The following is a 20,372-nucleotide window of genomic DNA, read 5'->3' as shown; positions in this document are numbered from 1 at the left end:
GCTCTGACATAAGTTGTCCCGTATGGACCTGTTTAGGGATGACATTTTCCTGCTGCAATCATTTCCTTGTCTAGATGCAGGCAGGTAGGTGAAGTGTGTTCATTTGGTGAATGCTTTAATTCTGTTAGTACAAATGGATAACTCAGCTGCAGTTAAGTGTAGTGTTAAGTCATAGATTTGCATTGTGGGTTTATCTGTACCCCACTAAACCAGGCAGTGCAATGAGCTTTTTGACTGTGGGCTTTGGACATACAGGCAGCAAATACCACGTCAATTTTGATTCTTTGTCTTTACCTGTCTACCATAGCTTGGTGAGAGAGATCCTCTCTCCTGTGGTTACCACTCCAGAGGAAGCCCTCTCAAACAGTGTCCATCTTATGCATTATTTCTGGACCCAATCTCTTCTTTCAAGCACCTTTTAGGTGTTTTTAGTCTTAAACGTATTGCCACGGGTGGGCAAAGCCCTAGTTCCCTCATAAGGGCCTGTACCAAATTTGTAAAAGCATTACAGGTCAGTGTTCTTTTCCATTAACTTATTTCAGTCAGCTAAACATGGGGGTCTAATACAATTTGACACCAAATTGTAGGGAATCAGACACTCCCATGTAGGGCTCTCAGATATGATGTGGGCCCTACAGGGAACCCACAGATAACTGACATAGCAGCTGGAGACAAGGGTCGTCTCAGAGAAGTGTTTCACACTCTGTTCAGACATCCGAGTCACACCATCTGAACCAATCCTGTTTCCTCAGATAATGAAACCAAAAAATATCATCAACTTCAAATGTGTGTGGCCATTCACTCAAGCAATATCCTTTACCTCCTGAAAGGACTGAATGCCTTTTTGTGAACAGACTTGAACTGGAGCTTTTCCTTCAGTGTCCTGGCTGAAGATAGTGTTTTAAGTCACTGAGTGAATCAGGTGTTAGGCAGAGGCCTAGTTGCAAGTCTCAAGACTGGCATGTTGTTGATGGCATACAAGTGAATTTTTAAGGTTAAACAAGTATTTCTTTTGTGCTCAAAGAGGGGCAAAGTTGCAGCAGAAATGGTGTGTGTCTGCACAGAGCCTTGAGGCTTCACAAGAAATCCACCAGCTTGCTCTTCAAAGTGATGTGAAGACCAGCCTTTTTTAATAGCATCAGGGGTGGTTTTCCATAAGCAAAGTGTGAGATTCTGGCCTCTACTAAAGTTAGTGAGAAAGACTCCCTAGTTTCACTGGGGCCAGAAAGCAAAGCAGCTCTTTCACTCTCCATCCCTCACCCAGAATGAAATGATGCCTTAATAATGATCTTTGTGTCTCAGCCTTCAGGGACCTTCTGTACTTGTCTGTGCATCTTCAGGGAGCTGGAACAGCACACCACCGGCTTGCAGCATTGTGTCTTGTGGTCCCCCTCCTGCCATCAAAGATGCAGTCATCAAAGGAGATAACTTTACTTTTGGAAACACGGTCTCTTACACCTGTAAGGAAGGGTATGTAGATCAACACTACTGGATCAGCACTACTGGATCAGGTTGGGTAAAACTGGTGCACTGTTTGACAAGTCCTTTCTAACTGCACACTAATTCATGTTTACTACTTCTGTCTTAACTTTTGGAAGTTAAATGCAATGGAGATTTTTTTTGTGGGTGGTCAGGTTAGTATGAGACAGAGACATTTCTTAAAGTAGTTTCAGGGGAACTGAATACACTCAGGAAGAGAAGAATAGAGAGGAATCGGGGGAATGGTAGCACAATTCAATCAGAAACCCTTTTCCTTGGAGTTACTAGAGAACCAGTACTTCTCTGTTAAATTCAAGGCTCTGATCATAGCAAATTCTTTATGTCTCATCAGGGTGTAAGAATGCTTTTGATGCAGTTTAACAACTGTCTGCTGTGGTGTTCTAAATTCTATTTCCTTAAAATTAAGACTCTTTGTTTATTGAGGTGTATTATTTTAAATTTATTTTTATCTACTCTATGTAGAGAAATTTTCATCAAAGAGGAGGCTCAGTTTTGATGACATCAAGCATGAAAGTATAATGTTGGACTCTGATCCTGCAAGAACCTTTGCACACAATAATCTTTACAGCCTATAAGCAGTTGCATAAAATTTCTTGAAACTGTTCTGTCTAAAAGGCAGAGCAGGTAAGCAGAGCTTTTGCCAGTTTAGGTCCAAAGTGACTGAAGGATTTTCTGCTTTTTCTCGGTGTAAAATGGTAAATGACAAGCCAGCATTTTTCTTATAAATTGGCTTTGCAATGTTATTTGAAACATAATTGACACACAGCATCCTTATTATGTTTTCTAGACTGTATTGTGATTTTAAAAGCTGCTTCTCTTTCCTGTGGAAGCATTTTAAATGGGGAAGGATAGCAGCATTTAAAGACTGTCACAGCTCTTTGCCTGTGACAGTGGATTATTTTAAACATTGGCACATAATAGGCTCTTTTTCTGGGGTCCAGTCATGAGGCCTTGAAAACAAATTCTGCAAAGAAGACAAAACAGTTTTACAGATGTTGCTTCAAGATCTGAACAGCCTGCAGTTGGAAAGTCAATGGGGACTTTGCAGTAGTTATTGTTTCTTTGCTCTTTGTGAGAGCACACTACAGAGAAAAAAAATTAAGAAAACAGTCACAGGTACTGTGAGTACACTACTGCCTGTTGCATATTTAAGCAGCAGGGGTTTAAGTGGGATGATGAGCTGCATGGATTAATGCCTGTCCCTGCTTCCAAGAGACAGACTGGAGAACTACAGCTACACTAACAGTATTAATGTGGTAGAATTTTATTATAAATAATTTCATTGGGTTTTTTCCAGTCAGCATTAATTTTTTTATTGACTTTCTAATATTTTTAACAGTGAGTTTTTAGGAAGAAGTTATTTTAAAATTGCTATATGTGTTATTGGTAAGAGCACCTCTGGGTAACTCCCTAAGAGGTTTCACTTTGCTTGCAAGTGTGAATATAGATTGAAAGGGCTAATACAGAAACCCAAAAGACCTTTCTAGGCTTTTCATCTCTTTCTTTTCCAATCAGTTTTGGTAAAAAGAAATAGTTTCTGAGTGGGATCATTTCCTTGAGGATTGCATGGACCATTACAGCACAATACTAGGTTTATTGTAGTACTTTGAGGCCAAAATGGAAGCTCAGAAATGGTCATTGGACAGACAGATGAGAGAGAGGTAAAGGTGCACAAGGTGTGCTAGTATATCCACCTTTGTGATACTTCACTCATGGATATGTAGGCTTTAGGATTTTCCTTTTGAAGTTGATCATAGCTAATTTAAAAGATCCTGTTGTTCTGGGGTTCTAGCAACAAGCTCATACTGCAAGGGCTTCAGGAAACCTTAGGGAGAGTTTGACAGTGCTTGTATTTTTGACTTCTTATGTGGTTTCCTTATCCACAGTTACACATTAGTTGGCCCTGAAACCATAGAGTGCTTAGCCAGTGGCAAGTGGAGTGTGAGCCACCAGCAGTGCCTGGCAGTATCCTGTGATGAACCACCCCATGTGGAAAATGCATCACCAGAGAGTGGCCACCGCCTCTTTGGTGATATAGCTTATTACTTCTGTTTGGATGGTTACAGCCTGGCTGATAACTCTCAGCTGCTTTGCAATGCAGAAGGGACATGGGTGCCTCCAGAGGGCAGGGACATGCCCCACTGCATAGCTGATTTTTGTGAAAAGCCATCCACCGTCTCATACAGCATCCTGGAGTCCATTAGTAAAGCCAAGTTTGCAGCTGGCTCTGTTGTGAGCTTCAAGTGCATGGAAGGCTTCGTTCTGAACACTTCAGCCAAGATTGAATGCCTGCGAGGGGGCCAGTGGAATCCTTCTCCTCTGAGCATCCAGTGCATCCCCGTCCGCTGTGGAGAGCCTCCCCACATTAGCAATGGCTATGCCAGTGGGTCCAACTACAGCTTTGGAGCAGTGGTGGCTTACAGCTGCAACAAGGGGTTCTACATCAAGGGAGAGAAGAAGCGGACCTGTGAGGCCACCGGCAACTGGAGTGGCAGTTTGCCCACATGCCACCCAGTGTCCTGTGGAGAGCCACCGCAGCTTGAGAATGGCTTTATTAAGGTACAGAATGTGATTTCTCATCTGCCTGGTACCATGGCAAACTGAATATATCTTCACAACTGTTGCTGTTGGGGTTTTCTTCCTTCTGTTTTGCTCTTCTGTTAAAACTGAGGAAGTACATGATTGGATAGGATAAGGAAGGGGAAAAGCGGGTGGATTTGCATCAGAATCATACCTGAAAAGCATGACTATTTCCATGGGATTTCCTATCATAAAATGGTTTATCAGTTAGGAGACATATTCAACTGATTTCCTTAATGTCTTAGTCTTCATTTATTTGGTTCTTGAGTAGCTTTCAAGTGCCTTCTTAGATTTGAAGAACTGATGCCAGTTCACAAGCCTTGCTCTTCTCATTGCGATAAAAAAATCTGATATGCAATAGATAAATCACCTTGAGATATTTTTTCTTCTTTTGATGCAAACACATTTCTTTACTGAAGTCAGAACTTATCTTTCCTTAGCAAATTAAATTGCAACAACGTTGCACATTTGGTGCACAAGGACAATATTGTGGTAAGGAAGATCAAAACCACTATTATAAAGATTTAACATTGAATTTTTGAAGCATTTTTCTTCTGAGCATCCCTCTTCCTTTCTTAAATCCAGGGATTTAAGATATCAGGATACCAGATACCAGGGATACCAGACACCAGAGAATCTGCATTTGCTAAATTTGGAGGGTGGAGGTTGACATTCCAGTTCCACATGGGTTTCCAGCAGTACTAACAACAGTTTCTGTTCAGACTCCCACACAGATGCATCTTCTAATTAATGCATATCACTCTGTTTTGTCTTCCTTAGGTAGGAGCACTCCCTCATCTATTCCTTACAGTTAGAAAAAAATTTTATTGCCTTAATCAAAGCCCAGACTGCAACTTTTAGTTGCTCCTCAGCTGCCTGCTCAAGGCCCTGCAGCTGCATATGTGGCATTTATAAATGTCTTCTAGTTGCAGTAGATTTGAGGGCTCCAACCTTAGATACACACAGAAGGTAAAGAATCATGACAATAATAGGCCATTTGATGGCAGCTTCCCCTGATCCATTTTTTTCCCATCTTCCTTTCCACACCTATTTTGGTCTCATGGCTCAGGAAGGGAGAAAGCAGAGGAATTCTTTTCTAGCTTTTACCTTTTAAGGCTTGAATTTTCTGTTTTATTTTGGTCTCAGATTTCCTGAAAAGAAGAGTGCATTATTTGAGGCAAGATATTTTGTGCCAGTTACTTGCCTTCATTCCTTCTGAGACAGCCTTTACTGCTGTCAGGGATTCAGCTAGAAGCTAGACCAGGAGAACACAAGAAATTAAATCAGTCTCCTGTTGCCCAAATCATGCGTCTTCATTTCAGACATGTCTCTGTCTTAACTGTTTTCCAGGACACCACTGGGCACTTCTTTGAAAATCAGGCAAATTATCAGTGTGACTCTGGTTACCAGATGGTTGGGAGCCCAGTGTTTATCTGCCAAGCAAACCGGCAGTGGTACAGTGAATCGCCCCCTTACTGTGCTCCCCTCAGCTGTGGAAAACCACCATCCATCCAGCATGGCTACTCCAAGGGAGAAACTTTTGATATGGGCTCCAAAGTTGAGTTCTTCTGTGATGAAGGCTATGAGCTGATTGGAGATATTTCATGGACATGTCAAAAGTCTGGGAAATGGAGCAAAAAGCAAAGCCCCAAATGTGTGCCCACAAAATGTCCAGAACCACCCCTAGCAGAAAATCAGCTGGTCTTGAGAGAAGTGTCTTACCAAGTCGGTGTTGTACTGTTCTCCTGCAAGGAGGGTTATGTTTTGCATGGCTCCTCTGTACTGAAATGCTTGCCGTCCCAGCAGTGGAATGATTCCTTTCCCTTCTGCAAAGTTGTACAATGTTCTGCACCTCCCTATATCCCCTTTGGGGACCCCTTGACTTCATCCCTTCATTTTGGAAGCACTGTTAAATACATCTGTGTGGATGGGTTTTTGCTGAAGGGTGAGTCCACCATCAGGTGCCAGGCTGATGGCTCATGGAGCTTGCCTTTGCCAGAATGTATTCCCGTGGAGTGTCCTCAACCAGAAGAAATTCAGAACGGCATAGTTGATGTGCAGGGCCTCACCTTCCTTAGCACAGCCCTCTACACATGTAAACCAGGTTTTGAACTTCTAGGAAACACAACTGTCCTCTGTGGAGAAGATGGACAGTGGCTTGGGGGAAAGCCAGTTTGCAAACCTATTCAATGCCCAAGGCCTAAGAAGATTCTCAATGGCAAATACTCATTCACAAATTTCCATTATGGACAGACAGTTAGGTATTTCTGTGACAGAGGTTTCCAGCTCCAAGGGGAGGAAACACTGAGATGCCTAGAAACGGGAGAGTGGAGTACAGAGGTTCCCTCTTGCAAGGCCATAAATTGCCAGCCCCCTCAACCCATTGAGAATGGCTTTGTGGAGGGTGCAGATTATAGCTATGGGGCCATGGTCATTTACAGCTGTGTGCCAGGCTTCCAGCTGTCAGGCCTTGCCATGCAGACCTGTGAAGAATCTGGGTGGTCTAGCTCTACACCAACCTGCCTTCCGACAGACTGTGGCCTGCCTCCTCACATTGACTTCGGAGAGTACGTGCAGCTGAGACACGGGGAAAGGCGTCCTGACCAGGAGAGTGTTACAAAGAACCCCTCCCTTTCACATGTGTTGCTGGCTGACAACATGAAGGACTTCAAAAGTTCCTTGAAGGAAGACAGTGCAATGCAGCTCACCACTTTCTTATTTGGAACTATCATTTTATACACATGTTACTCTGGCTACGAGCTGCTGGGAAACCCTGTTCTAGCTTGCCAAGAAGATGGGGCTTGGAACGGCACTGCCCCTGCCTGTGTTTCAATAGAGTGCACCTTGCCATCCCCCCCAGAGAATGGTTTTTTGCACGTCACAGAGAACAGGCTTGGCAGTGCAGTGAGGTACACCTGCAGGCCAGGATTCACACTGGTTGGCTCTGACACACGGCTGTGTTTGCAAAGTCGGCAGTGGAGTCACACTGCTCCTTACTGCAAAGCATTAATGTGCAATTCACCTAACCATCCTTTGAACGGGAAGGTAAGAGGGGAAAACTACACATATGGGAGTGTTGTCTACTATGAATGTGATCCTGGTTACCAGTTAAATGGACCCTCAGAGAGGAGATGCCAAGAGAGCCAGAAATGGGATGGCAGTGAACCAATCTGCATTCCTGTTTCCTGTGGCCCACCACCAGTTCTGGAGAATGGTCAGGTAACTGGAGAGGACTACACATTCCAGAGACATACAGAGTATAGGTGCAATGAAGGTTTCCTGTTAGATGGCGACAGGAGTAGAGTCTGCCTTGAAAATGGAAGCTGGAGTGGAATCACTCCAGTTTGCAAAGCTGTGATCTGCCCTGTGCCGCTGCCTCTTCCCAATGGGAGAACTACTGGTTCAGATTTCAGCTTTAATAAAGAAGTGCACTATCACTGCAATGATGGTTATAGCCTGCAAGGAGCATCGACGCTTACCTGTCGGCGTGACGGTACCTGGGACTCAGAAGCACCACACTGTGAACCAGTCATTTGTGGACCCCCTGAAGACATCTCCCATGGCTTTCTGAATGGCTCAGCCTTCACTTTTGGGGAATTTGTCCACTATATATGCTTCCCTGGTTATGAGCTGCATGGCAATTCCTTACGGCAATGCCTGTCCAATGGCTCCTGGAGTGGGAGCCTTCCATCTTGCCTAGCCTGTGTGTGTCCTACACCACAGATTCAAAATGGGATCGTTCTTGGTACAGATTTCAGCTGTGGGATAAGTGTGCAGTTTCAATGCCTGGAGGGCTTCAAACTGCTGGGACCTCCTGAAGTCACCTGTGAGGCAGCTGGCAAATGGAGTTCTGGGTTTCCTCGCTGCGGACAGATTTCCTGTGGTGTTCCACCCATCATCCCCAACACATTTATCAATGGGAGCAGCTCTGAAGATGAGAACACAATCATCTATACCTGCTTGACAGGTTTTGTCATGAAGGGGGATCCAGAACTGACTTGTGTTGAGACAGGTGTGTGGAAGAAGCCATACCCAAGCTGTGAGCTCTTAAGCTGTGGCCCACCACCATCTATCCCAAATGCAGAGGTTCTTGGGAACATTTACACCTATGGAAGTAAGGTCCAGTACAGGTAAGGATGATACTGCTATTCTGTTTTCATTAAAAGTCTCTGAAGGAAATAAGATGGAAGGTTCATGTACCTTCAGTTAGTGCAAGTTTCTACATACTCAGGTTGACAAAGCTCACATTGCCATGCACTTTATAAAATACTATTTAGACCACTCAGGAAAACTCCAGAAAGGCATTTCAGCCTGTTGGGCTGATGCCTCCACTGAGTTTAATTTCCCATTTCCATTTGCTTTCTTATTCTCTTCCACTGAAGCACTGTTTTCAACATATAGAGTTTTTTATCAGGTGACAGCAACAGTCAGCAGGGTGTGCAGCTTCTCTCCTCTTGGCATTGTATTTATGGTTTCCTTCTGCTTCAGGTGCCTCTTGTAATACAAAAGACTTGATATCCCTCTTCTCCCATTATCTGCACTGCAGCACTGTGTGTCTGGAGCACTGGAGCAAGTTACTCCTTTGACAGATATGAGAAACTGAGGGGTTTTTGTTAATTTCCTGGAGTACTTTTGCTGCCCACTACTAAACCCACTAGTGCAAACCGGTTGAGTTGTTCTTGGTAAAACACCATTGAGTCAGCCTCGGGTGTCTAAGCAAGGCTAAGGCTTAGTTTGTTCTTGGAAGAAAGTGAGATCATCTTTAGAATTGCTTGGTGCTCACACACTCTCTTTACCTCGCCAAAGGCCCTCCTAGCAAAGAGATGGGCAGTGTGGAAATTGCCCTAAAACTTCCTAAACTACCCTCTAAGTACTGAAGCCACCAACTCATTTTCCATTGTGATGCTACAGCAGCATGAAACAGCTGGAAATGAAGTCTGAAGTCTCCAGCTCTTGCAAAAGAATTAATTCAGTTGAGACCTACTTCTTACAGGCTTACCTTGAAGTAATAGAAAAATCTCAAAACATATTATTAACAACTAGTGCTGAAAAGTTACTGTCCTGACTTTTTAATTTATAGGTTATTCCTAGCTGTGTCTCTCTGGTCAGGTCTTCATGCTGTGTTGCAGATGTCTGGAAGGCTACACAATGGCGACAGAAGTGGATATATGCACTTGCCAGGAGGATGGACAATGGTCCCCTCAAAGTATTTCCTGTTGCCCCAGAAAGTGTCCCCTTCCAGGAAATATCACTAATGTAATCGTTCTTGGGAACAACTTCACTGTGAACTCAAGCATCACTTTGTCATGTGTAGGAGGCTACACTCTGGTGGGAGCAAGCACATCTACATGCAAGGTATAGTTTTATTAGCACTGTTTTATTCTGCTGGCCTTCTTGAATTCAGGAGTGCTTCTCATATCTTCCTTACCTTTTGGCCCTTTACTGGGCACAACTAAAAAATTCAAAGCATATTCTGCAAAATATTGTATGTTTAGTTGTTTCCAAATAAGAATATTATTTGTTTTCTATGTATGGACTTTCAGATCTAAAAATATTTTATTTCTCCTTCTATCAAAAGGCTGTCCTTTAGAAAAGCATTCACTTTAGAAAACCATTCATTTTATCACATGCCAAGCATTAAATCATGTCTGAGATTTAAAAAAAAATTATGTCCAAGATTTCTAATATATTTTGAGGATTGCAGGCAGAGCTTTATCTCTAGTATAACAGGCAGTAGACATCCACTGTACACCTGTAGAAACTTGAATCCTCTGTTAAAGAACAAATCTCTTAATCAGTTCCACTGGTAACCTCCTGTCACATTAGATATGGACAGCCTCATCTTGAGTTTGTAAATCAACTTTTAAAGTCACGGTATACTTGTATGAGAAAAGCTGAGCATGTGTGGGTTTGCAGAGTAAGTCTTTCTTATGAAATGTTTTCCCCTCATTTTGCTGTTTCAAATATCTGTAGAAGTAGGAGTAGTTGTCTTTGACAAGTGTTTCTTCAGCTATCAGACTTCCCTCAGTAAGTCAGAGAAGGCTGCTGAAGCACTTAGTCATGGTGTTAGACATTCAACCAGGAGAGAAATACAAAACATGAAATCAGGCAGATATAAGTTTTCATTCTTCTGATGTGTTGTTCCCTGAGTGGTTAGGTGACCTTGCTCCAGTGAACTTGCTTTTCCAAGCTTTTTTTCCCCATTTTTTTGTTCCTTCTGCCTTTTAAATCTCAAGCTAAGTGTTCCTGCCAAAGATAACACTAGTCTATGTTAACATCTTGAAAATGTTACTTAAATTACCAAGTTTTATAAAGGATTGAGCAGATAATATTATATCTGTATACCCACAGCAACTGGATGCTCCTACCAAGATTTTTCTTTTTCAATTAGATATGATTGCACATATAAAGCAGTGCTCTTACATTTCTAATTACATTTATTTTTCAGGAAAATGGTGTTTGGATGCCACCATTTTCTGATGACATCTGCAGTCCTGTGTCGTGCGGAACTCCAGAGTCTCCAGAGCATGGATTTGTGGTTGGCACTAAATACAATTTCAAAGATGTGTCTCTTTATAAATGTGACTCTGGCTATGAATTACAAGTAAGCAAGCTCAAATCTCCAACACTCTAAACTTTAAGTTCTCATTTTCAGTTCCTGAGTGATTGCTATGGACTGCCTCATTCATTTTGACAACATGGAAGCTGGGTGTCTGCTGGTTTTGTTATTGTCTGTAGACAGTTCATGCTATGTTTGGGACAGTCTTTGAATGGTTTAAGGGTATAGTTGAAGCAAATATCCTGTTCAGAGGTATATGTCCAGCAGGTATCTTGCAGTATTTGAGTTTTCTTAACTGAAGTTCTCTGCAAATGCAGCATTACATATGCTTGTGATCATAAGTCACAGAAGAGTTAATTTCTCATGTACTCCCTTGACCTGGTTCCTTAGCCAGAGCTAGACTATGTTTTTTTTTCTGATTCATAGTGTCCCAATCATTATGTCTGTGTGCCAAAAGTTGTGCCTTCCAGACTTAAAGTTCCTCATAAACTCCACTGCCCTCAGTTCTATGACATTGCTAGATGGTATTAAAGTGATAGATCAAAGATATTCCATTTTGTTCAATGACAGCTTTATTCCCTGATGGAGGAGGAATCAAAGTTCTTTCCTGTCCATTGTTTTTATTACAGCTTTTATCCCCACCTGACCTCTGAAATAGCATTGCTTTCCCAGTATCAGGATTCAGGCTACCAAGTTCAGAGCTGCCTCAGGGGTGTTTTCAAAAGCCGCAGTGAATTCAGAAATGACAGTAGGTTGCTGAGGCACAACATGATCTGCACTGTTCCCAGGTGATGAGTGAGACATGAGGTGGTGAGATGTCTCCAGGACAGAGGCTGGCTCTAAATGCTGGTTTTGTGAGGGCCAAGCAGAGTGCAGGATTGCACTTCCTTCATACTGTTGTAACACCAGTAACTAATTAATAACTTCGTGCATGTAAAATCACCCAGTCAGAAGTTAATTCACTCAGTCAAGTTAAAATTAGAGTTTGGAGAATGCTTAAGTAACAAAGACTTTAATTTTCATTATGTTGTCAAATAGTGCAAATATGCACTGGAGTTGAAGGTGTTAGTATTTAGACAAAAAGGTAGAGTTGCTGTTTCAAATAATTCTAGGAAGCAGTAAACCAGTGTTGTTTTACAGTAATAAACTCTTCCAAGCTTCGTAATCCAGTTTCGCCACCTAGTGTCAAACTGTGTCCCCACTATAGGAGTCCTGCTTTTTTCCTTTGGGAAGCAAAGTCCTTTGGTGTGATGCCCTACAACAACATGTCAAACATCTACTCTTTATCGATAGGTGTGCTTTGTAATAAAAGTACATTACAGCAAGGGACATAATTAAATATTGTCCTCCATGTCTCAGAATAAAATAAAAATTAAATCCTAGGCTATTAGGCTGTCCATAAAACTTGTATGTAAGAAAGAAATAATGTAATTTATAGCAAATATAAAGAATGAGTGTTTGGGATGTGGTTAAATCAGCACATCATGTTTATCAAACTCGAGCTTGTATAGTTGTTGAAAAAATTGCTAGTTGAATTTCCTATAAGTCCTGAAAGGAGAAAAATTGTCATCACAACACATTCCTAGGAACAAGAATGATAAAACTGACCAAAATAGATGATTCTCCAGAGATATAAGGACAAGAGAACTAACTGGCCCCACAAACTTTTGATTTATAAAGGACACCCATCATTTTGCAGAAAGTTGTGCCATAAACTCTAGGAGTAGACTTGGGCTGTAGCACATCATTTTCTCTTTGGATGGGTGGCACATGGAGAAAAAACTTCCTCACTTTGCTGGATACTAAAGATGATGGGAGAAAAGAGTTAATTAAAGCAAAGTTGTTCTTTGAGCATTTTGTCTTGTTTCACAGGGTGATGCAGAACGGACTTGCCAAGAAGACAAGCTTTGGAGTGGCAGTGTGCCAGTGTGCAGAAGTATGTTCTTCCTGAATCTATCGCTTAATGTTGGTCAAGGGTGATATCACTCAACAGAAATCACTAATGCTCATTTTGCTTTATAACCCATACTGTCTGCATTTACCTAAATATTTTTGGTAAGTACTGCTGGTAACAACCTGGAAGGGCAGAATTGCTGGTGTGTGCAGGTAGCAGTGTGAAGAAAATCTCTACACCTTTTTGCCTTGCTCCTCTGCAGAGAGCTTCCAGTCTGACACTTGAGGTCATGGGTTCTGCGGTTACTGAGAACCTCTGAGCACGTTAGTTGCCAGGAGTTACACATATTTAGCATCCTCCAATGTAACTCTGTGGATATCATTCTCAAAGGCACTTCACTTCTCTGAGATGTCATTGATTGCAGTGCTGAAATAGGAGTTTCTACACAAATGTTTATGTGGACTTCAGCTGTTGGCTGAAGGAGACAACAGTTTCCTGAGGCTTCCTGCCAACACAATCGCAATCAATTTTTTACTTTTAGCATGAAGTGGAAGCACCAAGTATGATTCTGCTCTGCTACTCATGGGCAAATTCCTGGCAATGACCAGGTAACTGCTGTGTTTTCCTGTTTCTCAGAGTAAAACCTGTGGAGGAGCTATGGACAGAACAAGCCATATGCATTTTGTTTGATTGGAAAGTATTGCTTACATTACAGGAATATCATGTGGACCCCCAGACATGATAGAAAATGGATCTGTTCAGGGAGAGGAGTTCCTGTTTGGCAGTGAAGTTTTTTACAGCTGTGACCCTGGCTTTGAGCTACAGGGGCCAAGCAGAAGGATTTGCCACGTTGACAGAAAGTGGAGCCCTTCCGCCCCTACATGCATACGTAAGTAGCAAGCAGAGCAATGTGACGTCCAGGAAAGCTAGGGCAGGAGGAGAGTGTTTTGTCTGGCTTCCTCCCTGTCTTTCTCTCCAGCAAAGGGCTGTAAGAGGAGGAGCAAGAGGAAAAGCCAGCAGTACTTCTCTGATCAGAAGCAATCTCCTTTTGGCACATTGAAATGGCATAAACATAGAGAGGGTCATGCTGAGGCCAGTAGGGTAGGAATGTGGCCTGCTGTATCTGACTTGCCTTGAATTATGGTGTGCAGAGCCTTGGACATGTTCACCCCTGCCATGCCAAAGCAAGTATATCCTGGCCACTCAGTGTGTCTGGATACCACAGCTATGCTCCCTAGGATCAAGTCTTGGCTCTCTATCAAGAAAATAACTAATTGAAGGAGCTTAGGAAGAAGGATTTATGACTTATTTCATACGGCGTATAAATAAAATGCAAATATTTATAATCTTTGCAAAAAAATAATTTTCCATCTTTTCTTGCTGGTGTCATAGTCCTATGCCTTGCATTCTTCTCCCTCACCTTTAATGAATTTACTTGGTCTCCACAGTGTGGGACAGGGGTCAAGATTCTTCTTAAGTACTGCCATTGTTCTGGAGCACATTTTGAGATCATCTTCCACTGTGGGAGCACAAAGGGGACAGAAAATGCAGCCTCAGTCATGCATAGAAGAAATATTCTGGATCCTCTGTCAGTTTGAACACACCTCATATCTTATAACACCACCAAATACATTCAGACACACTTTCAGGTGTCTGCAGTATGAACCCCAGGAGAAAGAGTGGGAAAGGAATTGTATAACTCTTCTCCGTGTAACAGTTCACAGCTTCTTTCCTGCTGTCTTTCTGTTAATTCAGGATGAGAACAGAGCTATCAGATGGTGTGTGACTCATAGAAGGAATAGTCTTCATTGTGTATAAAACCCAAAAGTTTTCTTCTCTCCTAGAAATTACTTGTGGGCTTCATCCTTCCATAGAAAAAGCAGAGGCCATTTCTACTGGAAGCACATACAGAAGTAATGTAACCTTTGTGTGCAGCTCTGGATACCATCTTGTTGGGCCCCAGAATATCACATGTCTTGCCAATGGGAGCTGGAGTATGCCCTTGCCATTGTGTGAAGGTAACTGTTTGGTTTCATGTCCTGGAGCATTTCAATATGGGATAAGCAATAGCTCCTCCCTTATGCATGGATATTATATAATCCAGAGACTGAGTTGCTTTTGAAGACTGATTCTGTAATGTGGGGTTTCTGGAGAACCTATCAGTGGCAAGAAAGAATGATTTCCATCTTTCTGCCCTACTGGCCCCAGTCTGAAGTCATAAATGTGCCCTCACTTTCCCATTTTGTTGGGGCTTTTCTCCATCACCAGAAGAAGCTTCTTTTCTAGGCTGGCTACATATCCTTCCCAGGGTTACTGAATCAATGTTCTTCATGATTTATACATCTGTAGTGACTTTTAACATAATGTGTTATTAATTCAGGAAATGTTTGAAGTCCAGGACTAAATATCAAGCTGAATTAATAAGACCCCTTCCTTTGCAGAGACCAGATGCAAAATTCCAGTTTCCTTGCTGAATGGGAAAGCAATTTATGAAAACAATACAGTTGGCAGTACAGTAACATATCTCTGTGAGAGGGGATACAGCTTGGAAGGAGAACCAGCAGCAGAGTGCACAAGAGATGGAAGATGGAGTAATCCCTTGCCTCTCTGTAAACGTGTGTGTTTGCTTCATAATGGAAAAGTTTTTGCAGAGAAACACTAGGGGCAGTTACTGATGCAAGTTAAAGCATTAATTTCTCTGAGTGTATTTTTGTGACAGTAAGAGAACAAGCTACCTTCTGCATAGGTCCCTCTAGTTGGAAAGATGACGTAAAATGGAGTTACTGTAGTCAAACACTTGATATATAGTAGAAGCAGGTGAGAGAATCATTTGGAGGAGAAGGCAAAAGGGAGACTTCATTGTCATCCACAAGTGACATATTGACAGGTTGCAAAGGAAAAAGTGCCAGATTCTTCTCAGAGTTGAACAGTGGTAGAGTGAAATGCAATGCACACGAGTTGCAACAAAGCAAGCTCCAGTGAAGTTTTTGAAGAAACTTTTTGCCATCAACAGAGTCAAGCAGAGGAGAAGAAACCCAGAGAGGACATGAGATCTCATCCACAGTTACTCAAATTTAACTGAAATTTCTGATCAGGTTCCAGAGCAACTTCTAACCTAACTGGCCCTGTTTGGAGAAGAAGCTTGTACTTAATGGCTGTATAAATTCTTCTGCAATTCTGTGAAATATTGTGTTATGTACATGTGCACTGTACCCACAAACCCACAATAGCCTTTCTTGTTACTGTATGTGTTTGTAACTAATTTTAAGACCTAGTGTATTCTTAGGATGGTTAATTTAGACATTTAATTTTTGTATTGCAACGTATTTATTCATTTTAGTATCAAGACACTGATATAAATCTCTGCTCTCTATAGAGCCAATATTTTCCACACTGGTGATGAGATCACCAATAGACCATGCAAAAATAGCCCAGCAAGCTTACAGCCAGCAATAAATAAAATTAGAGAGATTCTAAACTCCAATGAATGACACAGTAAGTCTCTAATCAAATATCTGAATTTTTGCTGCTCTTTATTGATCCAGCCCCTCCGAACATGAAGTAGGATAGGTCTGGTTCTCTTTTATAGGAAGGTTATGGTAAACAGGAAGGACAAGAGAGAATGTTTCACAGTAACAAGTAGGATATTTCTCACTTAAATCCTTAGTATGCCCTGTCCTGGCATCAGCAGAACATGATAGCAAGCCATGTGGCAGCAGTGAATTAGAAATTTTTTAATTATTATTTTATGACCCAAATCTCATCATTTCAAATCAAATTACAAATTGGGTTCACATACAGCGTCCATTTCTTCTCATATGTTTTGGGTTTGAAATTTTCAGAAACTATTCTAAAGTGGTCTCTCTTCCTTCCATCTCTTTTTCTTCCCTTCTTTTCCCTCACACCCTTACTTTTAACAGCAAACCCTTGTCCTGTGCCTTTCATAATCCCAGAGAATGCCCTTCTGTCAGAGGTGGATTTTCATGTTGGCCAGAATGTATCCATCAGGTGCAGGGAAGGCTACCAGCTGAAAGGGCAGTCTGTGATCACCTGCAATGCTGATGAGACCTGGACTCCAGCCACAGCTAAGTGTGAAAGTAAGTACAAGACACATTGTTCCACAGGGATTGGTAGTTTCCAGAGGGCTCTAAGAAGCTCTAGAGAAGAGCTATGTTTTCTTTCTTTCTAACAGAGGTGTTCCTTTAGAAGGACTCAGAATACATCTGTGTGGGTTGGTGTTTCACCAGTATTCATCCTACTGTTTACTAGGCCCTTCTGTATATATATTCTTCATTTACCTTTTGCAACCCCTGGAACTGGGTTGATTGTTGAATACCCTAAATACCCTAAGAATGATTTCTATGAGATTATGGGTGATGAGACAAGAGCTGCAGAAAGAGGTGCTGCCTTTCATTTTATTTATTGATACTGACAGAAGGCAGTATCCTTTAGCAAGCATGTTGGAAAGCCTTTTGACTTCTTGCAAGCAATACTATTTAGACAAATGGGATCACAGAATGGGTTGGGTTGGAAAGGACGTTTAAGATCATCTAGTTCCCACCCCTCTGCCATGGGTAGGGATGCCATTCATTAAATCAGGTTGCTCAGGGTCCCATCCAGCCTGGCCTTGAACACTTACAGGTATGGGGTATCCACAGCTTCCTTGGGCAACCTGTTCCAGCACCTCATCACTGTCTGGGTAAAGAATTTCTTTCTAATATCTAAACTAAATGTACCTTCTTTCAGTTTAAAATCATTGCCTCTTGTTCTGTATCTATCTTCTTATATAAATACTACCTCCTCTTAATAAGACCCTTTAAGGAACAGGAAAGCTGCAATGAGGTCTCCCTGAAGCCTTCTCCTGGATCCATGCTGAATAATCCCAGCTCTTTTTACCTGTCTGGTTAGGAGAGATGCTCCATCTCTCTGCCCTTCTCTGGACCCACTCTTTCTTGTCCTGAGGACCCCAGAGATGGATGAAGCACTCCAGATGGGATCTCACAAGGGCAGAATAGAGTGAGATAATCCCCTCTCTCACCCTGCTGGTCTCACTTCTTTTGATGCAGCCCAGGATACCAGTGGCTTTCAGGGCTGCATCCAAAAATGCAGCTATTGGCTCATGTCCATCCTCTCACCATGAAGAACCCCCAAGCCCTTCTCAGAGTTGCTCTCAGTGACTTCTTCTCCCAGTCTGTACTCACGTTTGGTATTGCCCTGACCTGAGTGCAGCACTTTGCACTTGGGCTTGTTGAACATCATGGGATTCTCATGAGCCTACTTCTTAAGTTTGTCTGGATCCTTGGACTCCATTGCTGATTGACCATCTGGAAGGTGTCTGTGACACCTCCCCCCACAACAGCATTAAAATCTGTGTCATGTAGGCTCTGCAGCTCACCAACATCTGGGTGGTTTCTTTTGTTTAGAGATATCTTGCGGTCCCCCAGCTCATGTAGAGAATGCTCTGATTCGTGGTAGCTTCTATCAGTATGGAGACATGATCACCTATTCATGCTACAGTGGGTACATGCTGGAGGGGCCCCTGCGGAGTATTTGCTTGGAAAATGGAACATGGACAACACCACCTACCTGCAAAGGTAAGTATGTTTTACTAACAGAATGATAGCTTAACTTGCCATAAACACAGAGGTGTCATCCTGGGTGCAATAAAAATGAAAGTGAAATTTTTGCTAGTTTTAGTGCCGTCATATTTTCACTCAGGGCACTTAGTTCCATGTTATTGCTTTATTTCCAATTTAAAGAGAAGGCTTCCATAATTTTTTCTTTAGTCCCAGCTAGTCTTAGGGTTTCTTTTGCTACAATGTTGTATCCCACACCTAGTATCTTTTCTCCTGACATCTTTTGCAAAAAGTGACAGAACTAGTTATCTTCCTGACAAGCTGACCTGTTTCAGATAAGCACTGCCAGTCAGTTTTTCACAGTCAAAAACTGAACACTGCAGAAACCAAAATAGATCAAATGTGTTCATAGTCCCTCACTATGTTTAAAGTGTGGCAGCTCCTGAAATTCAATTTGCAATAAGAGGTAGATTGATATAGCTCACTAAATAATACACACTGAGCCCTCTAGAAAATCCATAGATTTAACAATATACCAGGCTTTCTACACTTGGCAGATCAGCAGGTATTTGTTATTTCTTGGTCTGTTGAGCTAAAACATTCACTTTTTTAAAGCCAAGAGTTAACTCTTCCATTTAGAAGATTCAAATAAATAAAAGGTTTTGAACAGAAAATGGGGGAAACAAAGAATTGAAGAGAAAATAAACTTAACAATAAAAAACATATATAAGCATATTCAAATACTAACTTAAAGCCATGGATGAGGCACAGCAAAAGAGTTCAGGGTCGTAGGGCTTTGGTGGAAGAGATCTTGTCATCTGCCATTTCCATGTCAGAAGCTTGGCTTGCTCTCTGCTGCTGGGCAGCTGTGGAGCAGGGAGTTAGCTGCACCCTGAAGTCTTATTTCAAACTGTGGAACAGCCACCATGACAAATTGAGCTTTAGGTATTTTATTGAGAAAGCAGAAAACCTTACAACACAGCAGTGGCCAGTCATGAGCAGCCCCATTCCTCTTCACACAGAAGAAGAAAAGTTCAAGGACACTCACCTGGGAGCATTGGAGTCATTATCAGAACTGCCAGGTCAGCCTCTCCTGCAAGTCTCAGCTACCCATGTCAAAATACATGCAACATTCCTTCCTTCTTCAGAGAGTTTCTGTTTAGGTCAGAAATCATTTGGAGATAGAGGATTCTATACTGTGCTAAGCCTGGAAAATCATGGACCCCTCATCAGTTTTTTTATATGAATTCTGACAGCAAAATATTATGAATGGTAATAGCTAAATAAGTTGAGATACCCTTCTCTATGAAAGCAGGCACTCAATTAAATTCCTGTATCTGATAGTTACAATGTCTTGCCTAAAAATCATGGATCAGTAGAGCATTTTGAGGAGACCAGAACCAAAGAAGAGGGTTTGCAGCTCCTGAATATTTCAGGAGTAAAGTAACTTTTCCTGAGAAACAGGTTTGTCTTGGGTTTGTGACCATGCCTTGCCACTGGCATGAACAACTACCCATCACGCAGCCAAGTAGAGAAGATTTGAAGGAAAAGCAACTGAGTTACTTCAGTTGTCATGATGTATCCAAAAGTGCTGTTGGAAATTTGCACTCCCAAAGCACAAGGCTGTTTCTAAAAAGTTCATATTTCTAAACTGTGATGGCTACAGAATTCAAGGGATCTCTGCATAATAGCTACTTTACCTAAGATAGAATTCAATAGCAAAATTATTTGGATAATATCTGTTCCAGTTGTAGCACTTTGGATTGTTCAATTGTCCTTTTAATATCACCAGCTTTACTTTTTATTCTTATTTAGTATTTATTAGTTACAAAGAACTCCTTTATGCCAAGGGATGCAATTGTCTGCTAAGAAAGGTCACCAGGAACCAAGAAGGGCTGATCTGCAAAGCACTGTCAAACGTTCTGTTTGCAACACTGCAATATCTACTGGGACTGTTCAGAGGAAAAAGTATTACGCAAAATTATTTCAAAAAATGAGGTGAAGAGGTGGAGACATGATGAAGGTGGAAAACAAAGCAGAATAACCTGTGTATTAAGGGAGGAGAATAACAATTTCCCTCCTCTTTTCTAAAAGGGGACTTTAAAAGAATTAAAGATGTTTCTGAGAGGACTGTCCTGCATTTTCATGACACATGTCAAAGTGATCTTTCAAAACAGCTTTGTAATTCATATGAGTGATTTTCCTAACAAAAGTCCTACAGGACCCAAGCCTTTGTGGTCTACATCAGAAACTACATGAAAGC

The 20,372-nt window shown here is 41.8% G+C and overlaps 1 protein-coding gene across 1 annotated transcript in view; it reads left to right on the top strand.

Moving 5' to 3' along the window:
- Nucleotides 1–20,372, top strand: part of SVEP1 (sushi, von Willebrand factor type A, EGF and pentraxin domain containing 1) — a 115,214-nt gene that overhangs the window by 82,485 nt on the left and 12,357 nt on the right. Inside the window, exons 36-46 of the mRNA XM_036403612.1 lie at nt 1,303–1,470; nt 3,387–4,059; nt 5,431–8,210; nt 9,210–9,435; nt 10,529–10,684; nt 12,512–12,575; nt 13,249–13,422; nt 14,378–14,551; nt 14,975–15,148; nt 16,454–16,630; nt 17,957–18,127. Coding sequence (XP_036259505.1) covers nt 1,303–1,470; nt 3,387–4,059; nt 5,431–8,210; nt 9,210–9,435; nt 10,529–10,684; nt 12,512–12,575; nt 13,249–13,422; nt 14,378–14,551; nt 14,975–15,148; nt 16,454–16,630; nt 17,957–18,127 — 4,937 coding nt within the window. The remainder of the gene's footprint in view (nt 1–1,302; nt 1,471–3,386; nt 4,060–5,430; nt 8,211–9,209; nt 9,436–10,528; nt 10,685–12,511; nt 12,576–13,248; nt 13,423–14,377; nt 14,552–14,974; nt 15,149–16,453; nt 16,631–17,956; nt 18,128–20,372) is intronic.

The sequence above is a fragment of the Molothrus ater genome, chromosome Z (genome assembly GCF_012460135.2).
Source record: "Molothrus ater isolate BHLD 08-10-18 breed brown headed cowbird chromosome Z, BPBGC_Mater_1.1, whole genome shotgun sequence".
Classification (NCBI taxonomy): domain Eukaryota; kingdom Metazoa; phylum Chordata; class Aves; order Passeriformes; family Icteridae; genus Molothrus; species Molothrus ater.
This window is presented reverse-complemented; position numbering and strand designations above follow the sequence as displayed.